A 24907-nucleotide genomic window follows, 5' to 3' on the forward strand; every position below is an offset into this window, starting at 1 on the left:
TTTAGGTGGTCTCTCTCTCTCGAGAGAGAGAGAGAGAGCATGTTTTGCCACTTGGGCGTGGTGGAGAGTTCTACACCAGGGGTCAGCAAACCTTTTCAGCAAGGGGTCAGTCCACTGTCCCTCAGACCTTGTGGGGGGTGCAGACTATTTTTTGGGGGGGAAATGAACGAATTCCTATGCCCCACAACCGAGAGATGCCCCACAACTGAGAGATGCTTTTTAAATAAAAGCACACATTCTACTCATGTAAAAACACGTCGATTCCTGGACCGTCAGGAATCGACGTGGGCCAGATTTAGAAGGCGATTGGGCCGGATCCAGCCCCTGGGCCTTAGTTTGCCTACCCATTCACAACCTCAAATACACCAGTGTCAAGTAGTGTATATTATGGGTGTATGGCTGTTTGTATTAATTTCTTCTCCATGCTTCTCCAACTTACTGAGCAAGCTTTTGCTGAAGTTGCGTTCTCTTCTTCCATCTGCTCCCAAGGCTGCAGTGCCTTGCGAAGGTGACCTTTACACTTCTGGCTCTTTCCCCCCAACTGCTCTTCCCCCCCCCTCCTCCAGTTTTGTTTCCTTTGTTGTTCAGCCTCTTCTTCCTTCCTTCGATTCTGTAACAGTTGCTTCACCTTTTCCAGCTGCAGAGCTCTACAAATGACCTCCTTTTTTTGGTGGCTGGCTGTAAGTTCTTCCAACTTCTTCTTAACTTTGTCCTCTACCAGTTTTTTCTCAAACACCTTGCCAGCTGGGCACTGAGAAGATACAGCCCTTTTCCTTTTGGGATGAGAAGTCATCTTCTGAGTGCTGTCGGTCTTGCTTATAAATGCTTTTTCATTGCCCGGCTTTACCCCTTTCCCCAATTATTCTTCTTCTGCAGTTGTATTTTTGGCGCTGGCTAGGTTCACTATCAGAGCTGCTGTTAAAAATACTGATGGTTTCTTCAAGAATTTCAGCCACAAAAACTGTGTGTTGGTCACATCTTGCAAAATGTTTCTTCATGGCAGCTTCTTCAAGTCTCTGGCAGGTCAGAGTCTTCAACGTGTACACTGTAATGTGTTAAGTGGCCTGTGTCTTCCAGTCGAATTGAGGTTAAACATGATAGGTGTGTGTTCCCAGATTACATTAATTAGCTGCTTGAATTCCATTTTTAGAGGTGAAATTATATGTATAATTGAAAAAATGATATATGAAGAATACTTTACTTCCACTTTTAGTGCAATCGTTCTATCTCTAGCAGTAGACATAAATGTTTTCTGCTTTAGAGTACTTATTCTTTATATACAAATATTCTGAATGAAACTATTACTTTCTAGCTCGTTTCCTCCAGTCTAAAAAACCTGCTATAGTGGTTACCAGGTGCATAAGCTACTTGATATGTTAAAAGATTGACCAGTCCTGTTGCAGATCCACAGATCTATTACTAGACCAAGCATCTGTTTTTCAATCCTAAAACCAACAAATCAGTCCTAAAATGAAATCTGAAATTAAAATTGCCTAGTAATGTAAAATGAAAACTGCACAATGCGACCTAGAGTTAGACATATCTAAATCCTGTTAACTGATTCAAGTTTTTGTTCGATTCTGGAGCTTGTATTTATTAACTGGGCTCCAGTAATTCATTGTGCGGGACAACATAAGGCTTTTGACTCACAATTGGAATAAGTTATCCACTGGAACAAATTGGACAAGTTCATCACTATCAAACTATTCCATTCTTTTTTACTGGCATTGAGTAGACCACTGGATTTTGTGGTTTATAGCTGTGATAAATGCAAGAAGCCTTTTGAAAACGCAGATGATTTTACTGAGACAGCTGAGAGAAGGCTATTTTTGTACCTAGTCCTACCTGAGATATCAAATAGGACATGATCCTAACAAATAATGCCATTTTATACAGTTGTATCAGTGTGGCAGTTCATTGTTATGTATGTTGAAGTGACCAAACTTTGTATTTGGATGAATTTTGGAGTCCATCATCAGCCTTCTAAACCGCATCCCTCTAACAGATAATGAAACAGGTATTGTAGCACATTCTCTCCCCTAAAAGGATCATGGGTGCATTAGAAGACAATGCCCCCCCCAATTTATATGGAATAAAATGTTTGTGCTTGTCAAGATTTGTGTTATTCTAATGGCTTATTACTTAAGCACCTGCTTTTTCTTCATATTACTGTTCTTCTGCCTTTATAAAGGTAAAGGTACCCCTGACCGTTAGGTCCAGTCACGAACGACTCTGGGGTTGCGGCGTTCATCTCGCTTTACTGGCCGAGGGAGATGGCGTTTGTCCGCAGACAGCTTCCAGGTCATGTGGCCAGCATGACTAAGCTGCTTCTGGCGAACCAGAGCAGTGCACGGAAACACGGTTTACCTTCCCGCCAGAGCGATACCTATTTATTTACTTGCACTTCGTGCTTTCGAACTGCTAGGTTGGCAGGAGCTGGGACCGAGCAACAGGAGCTCACCCCGTCGCAGGGATTCGAACCGCCGACCTAGGCTCCGTGGTTTAGACCACAGCGCCACCCGCGTCCCATTTCTGCCTTTATATGCAGGCAGTTTCGAGAGGGTACTCACTCCTGCCCTCCTGTTTGACATACTAACTCATGGAAGTCCTGTATCAGCCATTCAAATGTAATCCTAAATTTCTGAACAGAGCAAGACCCTATGCTAGCTACTTTACACTTGAGAGAAGCTAGTAGTTACACCAGAGGCATTCAGCTTATCTGAATGCTTTTCTGAAAAACCTCACGGTGGTTTTCATGCTCCTGCAAAGCTACTGACCCCCTGCCCAGGAATTTGGTTAATGCAAGTCCAAGACTCAAAATTTTAATTCTTTCAAGTTTACCAGGTTCAGTTGCTGTGAAAAGGGCCCCTTTGCTGGATTTTGTCATATCTTACAAGGAATTTCAGGTTTAGAGTATTTGGCACACATTAATTGTCAGGCTTGCTGCAGCTACTCCCTAAGTTGAAGCTCCATGTATTAATTCCCCCCCCCCAAAAAAAAACTTCACACTTAGGAAAGACTTCATTAAGACACAGCAGTAAATGATCATTGTTGCTGGACTGTAATAACTTATTTAATGAAAACAAAGAATCCTCACATGATTTTGCTCATGGTGAACTTGGAAGAATTTAAATTTTGAGTCTTGGACTTGCATTAATGTATAAATTAACAGGGAAACATGGAGATGGAAAAGAACTGTCACATGTATGCAGCCACTATTTAGTTTCATGGGAAAAAGGCTTGTGTTAAACAAAAGAGTTAGGAGGGTCATGTCCTAATGGGGCTATGCACATTAAGATTGCATTTGGTGCAATGTAAAATAGAGAGATTACAAAATTGATAGTTCCATTTGTCAAGAGGAAGTAGTACGGTCAAAACATTTGCACAGAGGTGAAACGAATCAAACTGTCCTGGGTAGACAGCAAAATACTAAACCTCTGAAAGCAAACCATAATACAGTTCAAAGGAAACTGGAGTTTTTAAGGAAATAATTGTTGACCCTTCAGGTTTATTCTCCAAATTCCAATATAACTTGAAAAAAGGATCACTCTTTAAATGAGCATTCCTGTGGAATTGTGCACATTTCCCATTTGGTAATGCATGGCATCTTCACAGTAGAGTCACATTCTTCATATCGTACGCTTCCTTTTTTCTAAATGGCAATCTAAAAATTAAACAAAGGCACAGACAACATTACACATATTGCATACTTACGGTAAGAATAGCACCTGCCCTTATTTACTGAAGGTCTGCCTCGTGGAATCCAAATAAAAGCAACCTCAAAGCTGCATATTCTGATTTCTGTAAGGTGGTATTCCTTCCTAAGGCGGTATTCTTTCCCAACACCTTACAATGTGTCAGCGAGTTTTGCTGTGCAACTTGTTAGAGCGATAAAACACAAATTTCATTTTAAACATATACACTTGCCTTCATCTGTCTCCTCATTGTTCACTTCCTGGGTTTCTTTCATGGATTGTTTTTGGCCGTACAATTTTTGCACAAGGTCTTCTAGGTTCTGCATTTCAGCCTGCAAACTTCTTTGAAGATCATGGTTGCCGTTTAGGAAATCCTTTACAATTTGTATTCTGTTTAAATCCTAAGAGGGGGAGAAATACCTTGTGAGTAACAAAATGTGAAATGAGAACAGGATGCTGGAGTAGATGAGCCTTTGTCAGGATCCTATTTTGTTCTTATTACCACCTCACCAAAAGCATCTCAGGCAAGTAAATGTTTGATACTGCCTAGAGAGCTTCATAGCAGAAGATGGATCTGAATTTCAGCTTATCACCGCCAACCCTATGCACACAAATTGCTACTACACCAACCCTGTTCTCTGGTCTGTCGGTTGCTTCTCTCTCTTTCCTTTTTTTTTTAAATATATTTTATTAATTTTCCAATTAAAACCAATTATATCACATTCATTATTTCAAATTATACACATATATATATCAATCAAACCGAATGTTATGCCAAATCGTCTAAAGAATTTTTTATTTGGGTTCCCATGCTTCAAGAAATTGGGGATTCCTCGCAACCGTCCACTGCCGTCTTTTTTCTAAAGTTCAAATCGTCCTCCAAGTTCATAATAATCCAGATCTTCCCCTTACAGTCACATAGATGTTTTCCACTTTCAACCGATTGTTTCCCAGCTGCTGAGATAAATATCAAACGAGGTTTCACAAATGTTCTTTCTCCTGTGTGGGTTAATCAGTCCAGCCTCCCCATAAATCTTCTTAGTCTGTAGCTCCCTGTTGCGTCGAAGCAGCGCCATCTTAAAAAGCTCAAATCACTTTCGTTTTCTCTCATAGCCATGAAGATTAACGATCTTTATAAAATTTACAGCTTTTCCAGGCAGAAGACCCAAACATCAAACCATAAACTCTTGGTAAATTAATGGATCTCCTTGCCCTATAGCTGAACTTAGCTTCAGGTCGCTGCTCCAATTCAAAGTGCGTCACAGCTCATAAATCCTCCGAACGCGTCCAGGACTCCTTCCGTCCGACTAGGGGGGGGGGGCTTTTCTCATCGGCAACTCCACATCTTTAAAAAATATGCTCAGTAACAACAGTTTATAAAGTTCAACTCACACAGTCTTTTGCTTCTCTTTCACTCCAAACAAGCCAGGACATCGCGTCTGGGAAGGTACGAAGTAACTCATATGAAGAAAAATAAAACTCCATTCCCTTATCGCTCCGTCCCCATCAATCCTTCTTCCAGATGATATACAGCCTTTAACTCCTCTCCCTCAGCAGCATAGATTTCTCAGCAGTAAACAGCGCTTCTTCCCCTCCTTCTGAAGTATGTCCATAGATTTAAGCCTAATTATCTTCTTTAACCATGGAAATCCCCGCCATGCAGATTAGCGTCCGGGAGTCCTGGCCCTCGTAAGTGCTTTTCAGCCCAAGCTCCCCCCACTCCATAAACAGTCGGAGTGGGTCTGGGGGCATCGCGGGCCAGCGGCCCCTCTCCGTAACCCCCGGAGAGGGTAGGGGGTTGCCATTTACTCCCCTAGCAACCGCCAAATTCCTTACGAAGGTCAGAGGGATGGAAAACAGGTCCGCCATTCCTGCCGGCGGAAACCGGAACCGCTTCTCTCTCTTTCCAATGCTTCTTGCAAGACCTGCAATTCCTAATTTAAAAAGATTTCTATAAAGCAGTAGACAAATGTTTCCATTTGGGCTTTTTTCTTTCTAAAAAAAGCCTTTTTACTATTTTACCTGCAGAACTTGCTACTTCATCTGAAGCCAGAAGTGTATAATCTTTAAAGCTGAAACCAGGAAGCTAATATGGAAAAATGCCACGAGTTACCCGACAGCAGAGCAATGAATGAAGTGAGCGATATTAGGCATATCAGTGAAGCACAGGAAAATGCAACATCGGACAAAAATTAATTGTGCCACAATTGTGGGCAGCAAGCCCTTTGCTGACTGTACTAAAGTGGCAGGTAAAGGGCAGGACAAGAAACCCATTCAGCTATAAGACTACATTCCATCCTATATTCATCACTATCAACCAACACAATACAAAGAAGGGGAAAGTGAACACTGCAATGTCTCTCGCAATACCAGAAGAGTTCATTAGTTCAGACACTGAGTGGTCTCCGGTTCTTGCCATTAAAAAAAATATATATCCAGTGAATATATGAATAACTTACTTGGTTCCATTTATTTAATTACTATGCAAATGGATTTAAGCAGTTCACAAACTAAGAGGGGGATGGAATTTCCTTATATTCAGCATTTAATTCCCTAAACATTCTGTTGCATTTATTAATTATGTTTCCACAGACACACGCACACAAAATTCCCAAGGCAATACATGACAGAAACACTTCAAATACATATATTTTGAAGTGGGCTTCAAAAGCTTTTCAGTACCTGCCTCCCAAGCATGTTGCAGGTTTAACTATATGCTGCTGCTGCCTGCTCTTTTTTTCCGGCAGTAGGCTCCTCTGCCTTTATACCTCAGGGGGAGGGGGCAAGGTAATTCTGAAGTAACCAACTAATAGTTGTTGAGGGAGCATGAGGCCACTTCAACCAGCAAGATCATGGGGAGCAGGTTGTTCTCTCATGAATCATGCGTCTTAAGTAACTCTGTTGGCATTTGGAGGGAGTTACGTAATGTCAACTCTGTGATCAGTGCAAGATTCAAAGCCTTCACAGACTCATAAAGTACTTGTGACCTTTACCACAGGGCCTCAAAACCTAGTCGATGGGCACATGCGTGCTATAACTATAATTTACATGTTGCTGCTTACATTCATTGAACACAAAATAAAGAGACACCAAATGTCAACTTTCAGGTCCCTACGTTCTTGCACAAGCTGGAATTGTTTGTGTTGGAAACAGATGCGTAATTCCTTTTGTCACTGAAATACTAGGGGAGGATGGTTTTTATGATCACCTACAACTAAGCAGACACAAGGAACTATAAAATGGAAGCTCCGCCTGCTCTCCTCAATGAGTTTGCTAATCCTCCCCCCCCCCCCCCCCGTCTTCCATAATCTGCATATGGAAGAGTTGCATCTGGGAGTAGAGGAAAGGCTGCTATTCTACACCTGGATGGCTCACCTCACTGTTTGTAAGTAGCTATAACAGGGTGATCTAAATTAAAGCTTGTTATTTTATTGAAGAAACAATCTGCCTCTTTCATTTCTCCTCTACCTTTCTTTTTGATTCTTAATAAACTTCATAAAATTTGGCTGTTGACATCTTGGATACATTTCTGCCAGAGTCAAAAATGGTGCCTGGACCATTTTTGTGACAGGCTACATCAGGGGTCTGAGAGGGGGGGGGGAAGCAGGCTACCTTGGAAGAGCCTTGTAGGCTGGGTGCTTTTTCTGTCTGCCCTCCAAAATACCAGCCCTGGACCCCTCAGAAATCACTCCTGTCTAGGGGGCAGTTGGCAGCTTCCTTGGGAGCCTCTGTGTACTATTGGGCTACTCAGTGAAAGGACTTATCCCATTTCCGTTACAGGTGGCACAATGGGCCAGTGCATCTGGCTATCAACCAAAAGGTTGGTGGTTCAAGCCCACCCAGGGACAGCTGTGGGCAGGAGTCCTGCATGGCAGGGAGTAGGACTAGAGAACCCTCAGGGTCCCTTCCAGTACTATGATTCTAACGTAGATCTAAGGTGGCTGAGCAGGTGGCTTCTTTCTCGGAGCAGAGACACATCTGCTAAAACTGAAGGAAAGAAGCTTCACAGGGAAAAAAAAGAGATCACTGTTCTAAATTTCAACATTGAGTAGTAATTTCTTTAGGACCTTTATAGCCCTCCTTTCCTCCATCAAAGCACTCAAGGCAGCTTATACAGGGATCCCTCATGGCATCTGGGCACTGACTTCACCCAAAACCACTTAATGTGAGGCAAGATTGTGTGTTACCAGTCCATGCCATAGGGGTAGATTTTAAGCACCCTGGCAAATGCATTCCAGTTGAATTTTACAGCGAAGCAATTTTTTCTATTAGGGTACAAATGCAACGGAGATGCTGGGAGCTCAACTGCCTGGAACAAGCTTTCCTTGGGCAAGCAATAAAGGTTTATTTTAATTCTGAGGTACCCTCTAAATGCACCCCTCTTATTACACAGATGGACCTATTAGCATCAAACTCTTAAGCATGAGTGCAATCCTGCTTTTATGTTTTCAAATTAGGTTACCTCTTCTGACATCATTCCTTGTTCTTCCACAAGAAGACTGATTTCATGGAGTCTCTCTTTTATCAGTTCTGCTTCTATTTCACTGATGTGGCTTTGATTCATTTCACCCTCCAATCCATCAAGCTGATCTCCCCCTGGTACATGTACAGCCCAATCAGATGACAGAAGCTATTGGGTTTTAGTAAAAACAAAATGAACATGAAAAGCTATGGGTTTATTGACAAAATAATGACACTTAAGGGCTTCAATGACCCAAAAAGCACAGGATGCTGTTTGAGAAATACAGATGGAACTAGTTACACATTTCTTTGAATCCAGTCAATGTTGTTTGTGACATTAGAGATGAGCAACAGTATTCAACAATACTGAGGTATGCCAAGCACAGTGGTACCTCGTTTTTTGAACATCTCTATTGACGAACGTTTTGGTTTTCAAACACCGTAAGCCTGGAAGTAAATGCTTCGGTTTTCAAACATGCCTCGGAAATCGAACATGCCACACGGCTTCTGCTGAGTGCAACATCCTGACATTTCTAACATTTCAGAACTCGAACCGTCTTCAGGAATGGATTACGTTCGAAACTGAGGTACCACTGTAGTTTGTGAAACTTACTGGCATTCTGTGGATTTAAAAACATTATTTGGAGGCTATACCTTCACTGCAAACGAACACATTTAAACAATTCCCAGTGGAATCTTATGCATGACTACTCAGAAGTAAGCCCTGTAGAGTTCAATGGGACTTATTTCCAGATAGGTATGCATAGTAATAACTTCTTTAAAATAATTTAAAAAATGGTGCTTTGGCTATTCTTTTGCAGCAATGTCCCTGCCGATTACTAATTTTATTTTTTTAATTATCTCCTTTTACTTAAATTCTTTTCTAAAACAATTGAACTGTTTTGAAACTTTGGGAAGTTTCAGAAGCAGATTATGTGATACAGCATAAAAGTCGGCTGAACAAAAGATTTTTTTTTTATTCCAGTAGTGGGCCTAAAATAGAATTTGTATCCTGGCTTTTGTGTTCTCCCACATAGGCTAACAACCAAAAGGTTGGTGGTTCAAGCCCACCCAGGGACAGCTGTGGGCAGGAGTCCTGCATTGCAGGAAGTAGGACTAGAGAACCCTCAGGGTCCCTTCCAGTACTATGATTCTATTTCTGTCCCAGAGGTAACGTAGATCTAAGGTGGCTGAGCAGGTAGCTTCTTTCTCAGAGCAGAGACACACCTGCTAAAACTGAAGGAAAGAAGCTTCACAGGAAAAAAAGAGATCACTGTTCTAAATTTCAACACTGAGAAGTAATTTCTTTTAACCAGTTATTCTTTTTAAAAAAAAATGCCACATAGCATAATGCCTGTTGCCTCCTTGCAAGGCTATCTACCTTGCAGAAGTTTTACATTTCCATCTATAACATGCAGATAAAATGCTGTACTTTTGTTTTGTTTTGTTTCAAAAAATAAACTTTTGATATGGTAATCTCAAGAGTAAAACTACAAGTCGAAAGAATGGCAACTCTTACCTTTTCTATCCTTGTACGAGCCGTCTGAGCCTCTGGAATGTGTTGAAATTCATTTAGCAAGTTCTGAACATGATTCCCAAATTCTTTCAGCCAAGAAGAAGAGACTTTCATATCTGAAGAATGCATTAGTTCATTGCGGCACTTAATCACCTAGAGATAAAAACATGAAGCAAAACCAGTAGACTGAGAACTCAGTTAAGGGCAATGGTAAGCAAAGACCTCAGGTTACAGCCCTGCATTAGGGGTTGCTGACTGAGCGATCTGTTTTCACACCAGAGCCACATATTGTTGTTACTAGAATGGAAACGCCCCGTGTGGCAAACACCTCGCCAATGTTATGTTCCTTGACTGTCTCCTCCTCAAAGGCTGCTACATGATAACCAGCCTTAAGCACTTTATTATGTTGCATTTTATACTTGTAGGAATGCACAATTTAAGCTCCACCTCACTATACGTTTAAAGCAGTCTCATAACACTTTAAACAGTTATGGCTTCCCTCAAATAATCTTAGGAACTGTAGTTTGTTAAGGGGCTGAGAACTGTTAAGAGGCCCCTACTCCCCTCACACAGAGTTTCCAGATTTCTTGGGAAGAGGGATTTATTGTTGTACAACTCTGGGAATTAAAACAAAATTTAAAAAAAAATTCCTTCCAGTAGCACCTTAGAGACCAACTAAGTTTGTCATTGGTATGAGCTTTCGTGTGCATGCACACTTCTTCAGATACACTGAAACAGAAGTCTGGGAATTGTAGCTCTGTAGCTCTGTGAGAGGTCTCTTGCCCAAATGGAAGAGGCAGTCACTGATGGCGCCCTGGTGAGGGTGTTTGTGGGATCCCTGCTAAGAAAAGATGTCAATATCAGTAGTTGGATTACCTCTCTGACTTTCTTCTGATCGATGTTACTGAAGTGATCGCAGAAGTTGAAAAGGTTTAAGAGTGCAGATGCATCACATTTGTCTGGACCACAAATGTCTGCTTTCCCACGAGGCATGTAAGCCTACACACCGAAAGAGAACGCATGCAGTTATGTCTGATTCAGAAGCTATTAGTAACACACTATTTCTAACTGATAGCTATATCAGAACTTGTGTTTATTTAATTGTAGCTTTGTCAAGCACTAAAACGGTGGTTTAATTAGCATCTTGCAGCTGTCCTTTTTCTCTTTACAATCCCATTGGATACACTCTCTGGACTCCTGCACAGTCATTCTGTGAGGGACAGGGGATATCGCGAAGTCCCTCCCCTCCTGAGTTCAAGCCAATCACCGAGCACAGGGGAAAGCAGAGAGAGTTCCGATTCCAGTGGGGAAGCAGGAAGTCGTGTCCGAGGCTCAGGCAAGGTAGAGGAGCCAGGGTCCCAGGTGGGACAGGAAGGGGCGAATAAGGGGGGGAGACCCATCCCCCCAACTCCAGAACTACGCAGAAAGAGGAGGGGAAAGAGGATGGGTCTGCCAAAGCTTTTGTGTTGGAGAAAGACGCGCCAAAAGCCATTAGGAGGTTCTGAAACCGACTGATCACATCACTCCGTGTAAATAGCAATGACTTCAGCACTGTAAATACGCAGCACCAATAAAAGAATAAAATGCAGAGCTGCGTAGCGTCGTTACTCTGAAGTAGTCCACTCCGGCCACTGTGACAGCAACCTCCTAATCCTTTTTGGGCTACTTTGGAGTTGCCGGGATGAGCGTGTCAGAGGCGGAGAGATGGCGGCAGATCGCGGAGCAAGCCCAGCAAGAACTGCAGCAGCTGTCGCTGCAGGCGCAGGGGGAATTGAAGGCAGCTAAAGAAGAGACTAAGAAGGTCCAGGACGACCGGCTACAACTTGCGGAACAGGTGAGAGCGCTACAGGAAAGAGAGCAGGAATTAAGGGCGGTGGCGGTAGACCTCCAAAACAAGCTGGATGCAGAGAAAAACAAGGCGGGAGGGGCACCCCAAGTCCAAGTGCTGCCAGGAAGGAGAGCCGGGACGCTAGTAAGCAAGTTCAATGGAGACCCGAGGGAATATCAGGGCTTTGAGACTGAGATTGTGTATGCTCTTGAGCTGCACCACGCTGAGTTCCCTGATGATGAGCACAGGGTAGCGTTTATTGTGGAGCACCTTACCGGGGCAGCCAGGGAGTGGCTAAGACCGTTAATCGCAACAAAGAATCCTTGCATGAAGAATGTCAAACTATTTCTAGAAGGTTTGAAAACGATGTATTCGTCCGATAGTCATATGGACCAGACTAAGGAGGAACTTCATAATTTACGCCAAGGAAATATGACAGTTCGCGCGTATTGGGCGAAATTCACCATGCTGGTGCACAGATTGGGGTGGGAACTAGAGTCACCCCCAATGCAAGCGGCGTTCTACTTGGGGTTGCATGAGGAGGTGAAGGATGAGCTCTCGAGAGGTCCAAAGCCCAGTAATATGGATCAGCTGAGCAAAGCGGCTCTGGCGGTGGGGGTGAGACAGGAATCCCGGTGGAGCGACAAGCAAGCAACGCGCGCAAAGCGGGCTTGGTTCCCACGGTCGCAGGAGAAGCCACTCCCCCAACAACCCTTTCAAGCCACGCCTGGGGCCAGTCAGGACCAGGAACCCATGCAGATTGATAGCGCGCGCGCGCGGGCTTTTCAAACCCCAGCGGCGCCAAGACGCAAGGAGGGAAGGGGTGGGAATTGCTTTCTCTGCAACTCCCCCCAGCATCTCGTCAGAGACTGCCCACATCGCAGGGAGTGGCAAGGAAAGGCGGGAACGGTTGTGCCCTCCCCCACTGACGCAGCACCACAGCAGGGAAACGGGAAAGCCTGGCTGCAGGAGACAAGGGGCAGCAGCCAGGCACAGTCAGCAGACAACAGCCCCAGCCCACCCACCCGCACAGAGAGGAGCAGAGCCAGCCCACCCCTCCCAGAGCAGGAGTGGTTCTAGAAGTGACGCTCACGCTCCCAAATGGCTATCCCCTGACGGTCCTCGCCCTAATTGACAGTGGTGCCTCAGCCAACTTCTTCTCGAGAAACTTTGCAGAAGAGCACCAGATACAGCTTCTGCAGCTGGATTTTCCCCTGCACGTGGCAACCATTGACGGCAGAGAGCTGCTGGGAGGGGCCATCACTCATCAAACCCCCCCCCATGAGAATGACGGTGGGAAGGCACTCAGAGACACTGGCATTCAACGTCACAACCATCTCAGACCCCCCCATCGTCTTGGGCATGAGCTGGCTGGCGCGCCACGACCCCTCCATCAGTTGGCACCAGAGATGCATCACTTTTGGATCGGACTTTTGCCTGGAACATTGCATGCAGCACCAACCAGGGGAGGGGCCTCCGATAGCCACGGTGGCCACCATGCACATCAAAGGGGGTGAGGCGATACCCAAGCCGTACTGGGACCTACAGGAGGTCTTCAGCGAAGCGGAGTCCGACCACCTACCCCCACACAGGCCTTTTGACTGCCAGATCAACCTGGTGCCAGGGGCAACTATACCCCCAGCCAAGCTGTACGCCATGTCAGACCAGGAACTGGAGGATCTGCGCGCTTTCATCGACAAGAACCTCAAGCGGGGGTTCATCAGAGAAAGCAAGGCAGCAGGGGGCAGCCCAGTCTTCTGGGTGGACAAGAAAGACACGCAACAGCGCCGTCTTGTGGTGGATTTTAGACGGCTGAATTCAGTAACAGAGCCAGTGGCTTTCCCCATGCCCAGAGTGGATGATCTCCTGACAGCGGCACGCAGGGGCAAGATTTTCACCAAGCTAGACCTGAGGGGGGCGTACAACTTGATCAGGATCCGGGAAGGCGATGAATGGAAAACCACGATGTTCACGCCTCTGGGCTCTTTTGAATATCTGGTGATGCCCTTCGGGTTGCAAGGGGGCTCAGCATGCTTCCAGGCCTTCATGCACCACGTCCTGGGGTCCCTCCTCTTCAGGAAATGCTTGGTCTTCCTGGATGACATCCTTATCTATTCCGATGACCCAGTGCAGCATGTGAAAGATGTCAGGGAGGTGTTGCAGCGCCTGAAGGAGAACCACCTGTATGTGAAGCTGGAGAAGTGCAAGTTTCACACCAAGGAGGTGGACTTCCTGGGCTACAAGCTGTCAGACAAGGGGCTGGCGATGGACAAGGACAAGGTGCAGGCCATCCTGGACTGGCACAGCCCCAGGACGCGCAAAGATGCCCAACGCCTACTAGGCTTCGCCAACTTCTACAGGAAGTTCATCAAGAACTTCTCTCGCGTTACGGCTCCCATCACTGACTGCCTGAGAGGCAAGCAGAAGTTCAGGTGGACACCAGAGGCGCAAGCAGCGTTTGAAAGCCTCAAGAGGGTGTTCGCCTCAGACCAGAACCTGTTCCACGTGGTTCAGGACGCGCCCCTACGCGTGGAGACAGATGCTTCTGATAAAGCTGTGGGCGCCATTTTGTTGCAACTGGACGCCAACAGAGAGTGGAGACCCTGTGCCTTCTTCTCCAGGAAGTTGACCCAGCCAGAGCGAAACTACACGGTGTTTGATCGGGAACTTCTTGCGATCCACGCTGCATTCCAGCACTGGAGGCACTTCCTGGTGGGTGCCAAGCACCCCATCCAGGTGTGCACAGACCACAAGAACCTGGAGTTCTGGAGAACTGCCAGGGTGCTCAACCAGCGGCAGATACGGTGGGCAGAGTTCTTCTCGAACTTCAACTTCTCCATACACTACATCCCGGGAGAGCAGAATGTCAGGGCGGATGCCCTCTCCCGCAAGCCAGAGTACATGGAGGAGGAGGCGCCACCGGCACCCAGGCACATTTTCCCCCCGTCAGCATGGTCCTGCGGAGCAGCAGTGGTGAGCGAGGCGGAACTCACAGCACTGACGGCAGCGGATGAATTTGCCAACCGCATCTTCAGAGAACTGAGAAGGGGGGGGGAGCAGGCAAAAGACTTTGCAGAACGCAGGGGGCTGCTTTTCTACAAGGGTGCACTGTACCTGCCCACCACCCAGCTTAGACGCACGGTCCTCAAGCAGATGCACGACAACCCAACGGCGGGTCATTTTGGGAGGGACAAAACCGCTCACCTAGTCATGAGACACTTCTGGTGGCCAGGGGTGCGGGAGGATGTGAGGGATTATGTAAGGGGCTGTGACACCTGCCAGCGGGCAAAGGTGGTCAGAGCGCCACCAGCAGGTTTGCTGGAGCCCTTAGCCACACCGCACAGGCCGTGGGAAGTAGTGTCCATGGACTTCATCACAGACCTGCCGTCGTCCAGGGGCAAGACCGCAGTGTTGGTGGTGGTGGACCTCATGTCCAAAATGTGCCACTTTATACCGTGTGCCAGGGCGGTCTCTGCAGAAGAGACAGCCAAACTGTTTGTGGATCACGTATTCAGACTGCATGGATTACCTTTAAGGGTTATTTCGGATTGTGGCCGCCAATTTGTTTCCAGGTTCTGGCGGCGGCTCATGAACCTCCTGCAGGTGGAGGTCAGCTTGTCGACGGCTAGACACCCGCAGACCAATGGACAGGCGGAGAGGGTCAACGCCATTCTGCAGCAGTACCTGAGATGCTACGTCAGCCAGCGGCAAACGGACTGGGTGGATCGCCTGCCACTGGCAGAATTTGCCTACAACAATGCGGTGCACGTCTCCACAGGGGTGTCGCCCTTTAAGGCCAATTACGGGCGTGACCTCAGATCTTTCCCAGAGAGGGAGGGGGAGGAGGAGGAGGAGGGCCCACAGGCTGAGGATTGGGCAGAGGAACTGGAGACGGTGCACCAGCAGCTCAGAGAACACTTGGAGAGAGCCAAGGAAGCGTACAAGAAGGGGGCAGATCGCCACAGGCGACCGGGGGAGGTCATTAGGGTGGGGGACAAAGTTTGGTTGTCCTCGGAGGGCCTTCCCATCAGAGGGCGATGCAAAAAGCTGGCGCCCAGAAGGTTGGGCCCCTTCACGGTCACGCAACAGGTCAACCCGGTGGCATACAGGCTGGCACTGCCAGAGGACATGAGGGTGCACCCTGTGTTTCATAGATCGCTGCTGTCGCCGTACAGGGAAAGCAGCAGGCTCCGAGACAGCGAACAAACCCCTGAGGGAGGGGGGGAGAGGGAAGGCAGGGAGCAACTCAATGAGGCCACGGCCATCCTGGATTCAAGGTGGGGGGTGGGGGGACTGGAGTACCTCATGGCATGGGAGGATGCTCCACCGTCCCAGAATGAATGGGTCCCAGCCACTCAGATACAGGAGGAATTCCTGGTAGAAGAATTTCACGCCCTCTTTCCCCATAGACCCAAGCCCTGGCACATGGAAAGGGAGGGGGAGGGGGAGGAAGCACGGGAGAGCAGTTCACCATGGCGCTGGGAAGCGGAGTTTGAGGAACCAGAGGATGAGGTATGGGTGTCACCGAGATCCACCCAGTCAGAGGAAGGAGCAGATTGGCAGAACATTTTTACCCCCACCAGCTCTGACGCCACGGACTTTTTGGGATTCCCATCCTCCCAGGCGGAAGGGGGGGGCTTGCAGGACTGGGGGGAGGTGTTCACACCAACGGGCTCGGAAAGCACTGAGTTCTTAGGCTTCCAGTCGTCACCGACACCTGGGGGGGACCTGGGGAGGGGTGAAGGAGAGCTTGGGAGGGGGGTGGATGTGAGGGACAGGGGATATCGCGAAGTCCCTCCCCTCCTGAGTTCAAGCCAATCACCGAGCACAGGGGAAAGCAGAGAGAGTTCCGATTCCAGTGGGGAAGCAGGAAGTCGTGTCCGAGGCTCAGGCAAGGTAGAGGAGCCAGGGTCCCAGGTGGGACAGGAAGGGGCGAATAAGGGGGGGAGACCCATCCCCCCAACTCCAGAACTACGCAGAAAGAGGATGGGTCTGCCAAAGCTTTTGTGTTGGAGAAAGACGCGCCAAAAGCCATTAGGAGGTTCTGAAACCGACTGATCACATCACTCCGTGTAAATAGCAATGACTTCAGCACTGTAAATACGCAGCACCAATAAAAGAATAAAATGCAGAGCTGCGTAGCGTCGTTACTCTGAAGTAGTCCACTCCGGCCACTGTGACACATTCCATAATGTTCCACACCATACAGGAGGGCACAATTTAGAACAATTTAGAACTCAGCTACTGTTGGTCAGCCTTAGGCTGCCACTCCCTCTTGAATCCAAAACAAGTTCCACTTTCCATAATGAAGCACCAAACTTGTAGATGAGACTTTTAGGGTGAGATGTATTGCCTTGCAAAGCTCATCAACATGCTTTTCATCACACGTTGATTGTACTTACGTCTGTTTCACAGCATGTCTACATCTTGGAAGCCACAAAGAGGCACAGTTTCCCAGAGCACACATCTACACTGTGGGAAGCCACAGTGAAACAGATACATATATGATCACCACACAACAGATACATATATGATCACCACACATGGGCTTTCTGTCTTTCCTTTCATGGGCTTTCTGTCTTTCCTCGGGAGAATGGGAGGAAATGGAGACACTGTTTTCTCTAACAGGGCCCAGCAACTCTAATACGGACATAAAATTCAACAGGTTTGTTTGCCAACCACAGCCCACAGCTTCATGTGTTGAATATCTGCCTGCTGTGCAGTTGTCAAAATCACATAACTTCTGTTGAGGGAGAGATGCAACTTCTAAATGGTAAAATGCTACTATGAGTTTGTTTGTTTGTTCTTACTAACTGAATACAAACTTACAAATGCTGCTTTGGTGATTTCTCGGACTGTTCAAATCCAGAAATAAAGGAAAAAACAACTGAATAAACTCATAGAAGAGAAAAGGTGGCAGTAACAAAAGAGGGTAGCAATTGGTTGCCTAGAATTCAGAGCAGCAGGAGCTTCTTCTTGCTCCTGAAGCAGTTTCAAAAGTAGCCATATCATACACAGGGCCTTGTAGATATTTCTGGACAACTCCCATCACCCCTGACTACTCGCCATGCTGACTGCAGCCATGGGAACTTATAGTTCAACAATACCTGAAGTGCCACAGCTTCCCTATCCCTGATTTATGGTATATCCTACCCTGATGCATGCTGCAAAAGCTGGAGCAGAACATCCATTTTACATAACAGAACTTCCAGGCATTACCTTTGCCAACTCCCATGCATTAGACGGCCAGAGCCAAGGCCTGCAGTTTCCCCAGTGGACCTCCCCATTCTTGTGCGTGTGATGATTCAGAATCTCTTTTTTCCATTCTTTACACAAGGAGCACGCAGGCTGGAACTACAAATCAAAAGAAACACTAATAAAAGTACTATAATGTAAATCATTGATTTCAATTTTTTTATCCGAGGGGATGGGACTCAATTTGGATTGTCCAAGAAATCAAGCACTGTCCGGTTCCCAAAGTCAACAAATCCCAATTCGGTAATTAAAAAGGGATGAAAAGGAGTTAGGGATGGGACTGCTTACTGTTGGCAGGAAAGAGGCAGAGATGTTGAGGTTATATGGGTTTACATAGTCATAGTGTCTCTCTAGCGGGCTTCCAGTTCCTAAGACCTTTTGAGAGATTCCTGCATGTGCATGCTAAGAAAAGCTGGAAATATTCTGGAATTAATTGGGGGGGATGCAAATAGAAAGTTAAATACTCTCTTTTGTTGAGGTGCCTTGAAATGATTGTGAGCTTTATCCTTTCAAAATGCAAAAGCTGCACAAAAAAATGCCGCCACCAGAATTCAGAGCGCTCTTTGCAAGCAGGACTCCTGTGTTTTTAAATGCCACATGTCAAGCAGAAATTTAACATGTGGAGATGGGTTTGGTAGAATGGCATCGCCGGCTATACTTCTTAAAGGAAATCAGAGCATAACTTAAGATTCCATTCTGTTGCAAATATAATGTCCTCTCTATCAAAACAAGTAGAAAGCAAGTTATTTTAATATGGTGGAATAAGTATACTATTATTTGCCATGTTATGAACTGTCTTGTAAGGGAAAATACCCTGAAAGGAAGTTTAAATCTATTAAATAAATAAAATTAAAATACATCGGGCTAAAAATATTGGGGGAAGGTGTGTGTGCTGGCTCCTGTGTCTTTAAAGGCTGTGAGGCATGCAGAAATTTAATGGGTTCTGCTTCCCTTGATGAGATGAAGCCCAGCATTATAATGCCAAAGTACCCGTATGTAGAGTGTCAGAACAGATAACATGTACCACAGTGTTCTTAAGGTTTCCCTTTCAATTTCTGGTCAAAAACATGTATCTTCCCCCCACTCTTCTTTCTTCTAACCATTATCTCTCTTTTCTGTCTCTCTGGCAAATCACATACAGTGGAACCTCGGTTTATGAACACCTCGGTTTACGAACTTTCGGTTTACGAACGCCACGGACCCACCTGGAACGGATTAATTCACTTTCCATTACTTTCAGTGGGAAAGTTCGCTTCAGTTTATGAACGCTTCAGTTTATGAACAGACTTCCGGAACCAATTACACCCATGCTTCAGGTTAAGTACGCTTCAGGTTGAGTACTCCGCGGACCCGTCTGGAACGGATTAATCCACTTTCCATTACTTTCAATGGGAAAGTTCGCTTCAGGTTAAGTAGGCTTCAGGTTAAGTACAGACTTCCAGAACCAATTGTGGTTGTAAACCGAGGTACCACTGTAGTTCCTGCAATTTCAACCCATGCCAGAAAAATCCCCAAAATTCAAAAAGGGGGAGCCTTCCCCATTATGGAGATTCTGTATCGGTAAAAGTTGTGCAGATTGAATTCTTTCAGTCATGTTAAGTCAAGCAGCAAAGCAAAAAGCCACAAACTTCCACCTATCCAGAGCATTTCTGATGCTTTCTTTATAATTCAAATACGAATGGTGCCATTTTGGCATCACTGAGTAATTTTACACAAATTATCAAACAAACTGCCATCATGATGCACTGCATAAGATTATACAGTCCAGTTTTGGAATTTCGGTTATTTAACTGTGAAGTGCTGCCTGCCCATTTTTTAAATATAATTTTTGTGCTATAACATTTTGTGAAATAATCATTTGAGTGGTGACATCCTGGCACCCTTGAGCAATTTGAAATCATTGAGATGGCTGCCAAATTAGTTTGGCAGCTTTGCAAAAGAATTGGAAAATGCCGCCCACCAGGTATATTTTGAGATCTGGACGACTTGTGTCTCTCTTAGTGGAAGACCCACCTCCAAAATTCTCTTCCCACTCAAGTCTCAAAGATATAGGAAAACAAGCACTCCACACATGCCATTTACAGGATAAGAGCAGTGAAAGTATGTAGGAATCAACATAAAAAATAAATAAAACAGGCAGGATTAGAGACTCCCTTTTGTTGCAGTGCTTTAAAATAATCATTTGCTGGTGACAAGCATAATCATTTCCAGAAATATTTCAAAGCAGTGAGTCATGCTGTCTTCAACTACATCTTTATAAAGCGTCAGTTGGGCTTCATTCTTGGCAGGACTCCATGCCTTTGGCTTCTATGCAATTTTCTTTGCAACCTTCATAATGGTACCTGGTCATTATCTTAATCTGGTGCTAAGTAAAGCACACCAGCAGCAGTTTTTCAAAACATGAAATTAACTATCCACAGAAGTTAAAGTAAGAAGTTCTGATTCAAATAATTCTGTGCAAGTACCCTGAGAGGGCAGGGTCTCTTCATTAGGATGTTTTGAAAATCCTGGCCTATTTCCATTAGTGAATCTGTTTCTCCTTGAAGCCTTGATTGCAGAACAAAGTTCACGGCTATGTATGCGATCAGTGCAATATGTTGTATTAGCTGCTGCACACTGACCTCGCTAGTCCTTCTCACTTATCTTGCCTGAAAGCAGCATCATTTTAAGCCTTCAAAACCCTTGTAAGGATTTCATTTGGGGTCTGTGATTAGCAGTTCTACACATAATATTCCACTATCAGCTATGATGCTTAGGATCGCGACTGAAGGTGTACATTTTGCCCGCAGATATATGGTGCGCCAAAAGCTAAAACCTGGATGTCTAGTTTGATGTGGAATTCAGTTTGATGTACCATTCCAAAGCTTGACTGCCATCATGCTACTAATGGCATCAAATACACATTTTGAACCCCAAATGAGAAAATCCAATGAGAGATTATGTAATCTGAAACAGAAAAGCAACCCTCTGCCCACCTCCCCTCTGCTGCAAAGCAAAAGTGAAATTGGCATCATGAAACAACTGTGCATTTTTATTAATGATTGTAGGTGCATCGTAGTGGCACTCTAAAAATAAAATTGCTCAGCATCCTTCATGTTTGTTGCTAGCATACCTAATGTTTAAAAAAAATCTAAGAATAAATGCCATTTCTTGGGATTTCTTCCTTCATGTCAAAACTAATTTCGCAACCATATTCAAATTTCTCAAGGATGCCAGGAGCAATCACTGTAACTATTGCTTCACTGTACTGTATAGTAGGCGGGTGGCTCTAAACCACAAAGCCTAGGCTTGCCGATCAGAAGGCCGGCGGTTCGAATCCCCGCAACTGGATGATGCTTGGGCCCTGCTCCTGCCAACCTAGCAGTTCGAAGGCAGGAAGGTAAACGCCGTTTCTGTGTGCTGCTCTGGCTCACCAGAAGCAGCTTTGTCATGCTGGCCACATGACTCGGAAGCTATCTGCGGACAAACGCCGGCTCCCTCGGCCAATAAAGCGAGATGAGCGCCGCAACCCCAGAGTTGTCTGCGACTGGACCTAACGGTCAGGGGTCCCTTTACCTTTACTGTATATGGTAGTACAGCAGAAAATGTTTCAGTATTTCACAATGAAATAACGGAAGTTCTGCAACCACATTAAAATAAGCGAGAGAACTGGTCGTGTTGCGCTGCCCCTGAGCTTATATATACCGGTAAACAAATGAAATTATAATACATTAAAAGGATAGGAAAACGCGCAGCATGCTGTACTGTATTATAAAGCAGGGAATCTCTCGCCTAGCAGAAGGGGGCGCTGTTCGAAAGAAACAGTTTTGCAGAAAGCGCTCTGGATCCGAGACAAGCCGGAGTTCTTTGTTCTGGCCGAAACTTGCCATGAGCGCGGCGCGTATCTTTCCGCGCGAGAGAAGAGGGATGCGCAACCCCTTCAGCTGTTTTCCTGTTCAAAATCGCTCCCTCCTCTTTGATTGAGCAAAAGTAGTTCCCCCGGGCCACCCACCCTCCAGATATCAGGCTGCAAAAACCCTCGGGGGTATTGAAGCGACCTCAGGGGCGCGCCACGTGCACTTCGGAAAGGGTCGGGTGAATGATGCGCGCGAGTTTGCTCCTCGAGCGCGCTTTTGGCGGGAGAAGGGCGACCAGGCAAACCGGGGCAGGACCCTCCTCCGACCTCCGCTTCCCAGGGCGGAGCCTCACCTGCTTGCCTCGAGGGGTGCAGCGCCTGCTGCAGCGGAGGCCCGACGGGCTGAGGCGCGCGGAAGAGCGCGCGACGAGCTGGCGGTGGAAGGCCTGCACTTGCTCCCCGGCAAAGCGCTGCAGGGCGGCCCGCAAGAGCAGCAGGCTGTGCCCGGCCTTCACCCAGTTCTTGTACTCGGCGCAGTTGAGGCGAGAGGCCAGTTCCGCCAGCGCCATGGCATGCCCGACTCTGCCGCCTTGCGCGCCAGCCTCCAGGGGGCCGGGCTAGAGGCGGCGGAGCGCAGGGAGGCTCATCCCGGGGTCATCCTGTCAGCTCTAGGTTCACGCTTGCAGACACTTTCCTAAGCAACCGTGCAAGAGGGTAGGTATCGATTTCATTTAATCCACACTTTGACTATTTAAAACTGGGGAAAATATTGACCCCTCCCTGCCCTAGGGCACTCAGATTTTTCTCAGCAATGTTAGCTTCATAAATAATAGTGTACACTTACGTTAATTTCCAGATGGTAGCCTTTTTAGTCCATTGTTAGATAGATAGATAGATAGATAGATAGATAGATAGATAGATAGATAGATAGATAGATAGATAGATAGATATAGAGGGTCACCTTAAAGGCTAGGAAATTTATTATGGCATAAGATTTTGTGGAGTACAGTCTACACCACCAGTTGTGTGAAATTTGAGAGAAATCTAAAAGGCGAGGTCAGTGGGAAATGAAATGCAGAAAAGTAAACAGTGATATTACTGTTTTTTTAGTAGTAATTTGACCTAAAACAGTTCTTGATTCCTCAGAAAAGTCCATGGCACCCTATAGATATATTTTCAATATATGATCTATATTCTCAGGATATGTTCTTAGGTATTTGTCAGACCATTTGCCAGCAGTATTCAGTTACATACCAGAAACCACCAACTTCTTGAGGAGGCTTCTATTGGCAATAGAAAAAAAATACAAACCCAAAAGGGCAGCAAGATAAAATAAGTTTATAAAATATTCCTGGTTTGGATAAATGTAATGGAAGAACTATAACCCATGAGTTACCCACAAAATTGACTGGCCAGCCGCATAAAAGGAAGTACTAATTAACTCATGGAATTCACTGCCACAAGATGTGGTGATGGGCATTATGTTAAAGAAATCAGAGCTAACCTGTATTTTGCCTATTAATGGCTATAATGTAACTTCCAAATACAGTTATTACTGATATTAAACAATGGTCGATTTTCTTTAGTTTCCATATACACGCTTTATAAAAGTTGTCGTGTTTCCTTAAATGTTCTAGTGTTTTATTTGTGTCCTCAATTATCAATATTCTACTGATATGGAAGCTGTCAAATGGTCCCCACTTACTAGCAGCACAACATGGGAATCTTTAATATGCATTAACTTACCACTTGGGATTGTCATGTGGATTTGCCATGCCAGCACCAGATGCCTCTGTGGCTGCTGGTGGTGAACAGGGGAATACTATGTAATGTTGCCATTCCATGTGGCAAGCTACTCTACAAGGTACAGTTGCCAGGTGGGAGATTTCCCCCAGAGGCTGTTTTAAGCGGCTTCCATGCAACACTTTTAATTTGAAGAATAGTCAGAATTCAGAGAACAACCTTAGCTACTGCTTTTGTTGGGTACTCCCTTTGTTGGGGCTTTTCCCTTTTCCCTTTCCATATGCATGAAAGTAAGTCCCTCCATTAAAAACTGCTTCTGCTACATCCCGGAGTTTCGAAGTCAATTGCTGTGCAGCACAGAATGCCGCCCTCGCTCTTTTATTAGTAGTCAAAAGGCCTACTGAACTAGTTTCAGGGTGCTTCAGGAACTTGCCTTAAATCAGGTATGAAGATCTGCAAAATCATACCACTTACTGCTTGTTCAATCCAAGTTTTAGAGATATTAAACTACTGTACTTGAGAAGGAACTGGCAATTTCCTACTTCTAAATTTGGTGCACCGAGTACATTGAGCTTCTAAGGCAGCGACGGACTACCCAGAAACAGCCCCATAAGCAAGCAAGCTGGCATTATTTTTTTCACATAAAAAAATTAAACATTTTTAATGCAAATACACAAACATTTTTTTTAAATCTAGTTTATTAAATATTGCTTTTGGGGGGACATGTTTACAACAAGCCCAGATTTAAATGTAAGGATTCAAAGCAGTCATATTAAAATACAGTTTCAATATAAAGTTTGTCACAGTTTTACAGTATTCAAAAAATGACAGACCTGCCTTTAAAAAAAGACTATTACACCAAGACATAAGAAAAAACATTTAAATAAACAAATTTTGGCATTTTCATAATCTTTGTAGTATAAAACAGAATATTAACTCTATTTACTGGCAAGCGGATACATAAATCTGTTACGACTTTGAAATGTCTCCTTAAAACGTCATACAGAGTGCTGTACAAAAAGTCTGATGAAAGTGCATCCCTGAAAGTGGGCCAATCCATTGTATTAGCTCTTTTTAAAATGTGACACGCGAAAATGTCTCTTCCATTTTATATAACTGAAGGCTTATTTCAGAGAAATGTTTTTGCCTCTTCATCTCATTTTTACCCTTTGCTTAAAAATAGCCTATGGACGCCCACCAGGGGGCAGTGTAAGGTTAGCCATTAAATCACGAACCGCTGCAAAGATTGTACATTCACCTAGAACAAGGGAAAGAAACACAAGTTAGCTGGAGAAAAAACAAGTCGGGTTATGGCAAGTGATAAACTTAATCAAATGCATTTCAATTTGTGTCACAAGGCACGCCACAACTCAAACTTTTGTAAATAGGTAATTACAACCAGGTGCAACAGTAATCAAATAGCTTGAATGCTAAGCAAGTTTGCTTTATTCTAACCTATTGGAAATTGTGTAGCCAGCTTGGGTGGAAAATACAAATCAAGATGTTGATAAGGTGCAGTTTGCCCACTCAACCACAACTGGACCATTAGGAGTCTCCATGCAGCAAAAAAAAAA

General features: G+C 45.3%; 2 protein-coding genes across 3 annotated transcripts in view; both read right to left on the reverse strand.

The window, feature by feature from the left end:
- Positions 1-3732: 3732 nt before the first annotated feature.
- Positions 3733-22554, reverse strand: C4HXorf38 (chromosome 4 CXorf38 homolog). Its single transcript, XM_060273541.1, has 6 exons — positions 21944-22554; positions 17720-17854; positions 10549-10671; positions 9676-9825; positions 8158-8325; positions 3733-4096 (listed from the first exon to the last, which is right to left on the reverse strand). The coding sequence occupies exons 1-6, from the start codon at positions 22157-22159 to the stop codon at positions 3905-3907; spliced, it is 984 nt and encodes a 327-aa protein (XP_060129524.1). The 5' UTR covers positions 22160-22554; the 3' UTR covers positions 3733-3904.
- A 402-nt stretch (positions 22555-22956) lies between these two features.
- MED14 (mediator complex subunit 14) overlaps positions 22957-24907 on the reverse strand; it is a 41486-nt gene continuing 39535 nt past the window's right edge. The window contains exon 31 of one of the 2 annotated variants that reach the window (XM_035114407.2): positions 22957-24591. In XM_035114407.2, the coding sequence (XP_034970298.1) occupies positions 24518-24591 (74 nt within the window). In that variant the 3' untranslated portion in view covers positions 22957-24517. The remainder of the gene's footprint in view (positions 24592-24907) is intronic. The other variant, XM_035114408.2, reaches the window with a different exon arrangement.

This window comes from Zootoca vivipara, chromosome 4 (genome assembly GCF_963506605.1).
Source record: "Zootoca vivipara chromosome 4, rZooViv1.1, whole genome shotgun sequence".
Taxonomy (NCBI): Eukaryota; Metazoa; Chordata; class Lepidosauria; order Squamata; family Lacertidae; genus Zootoca; species Zootoca vivipara.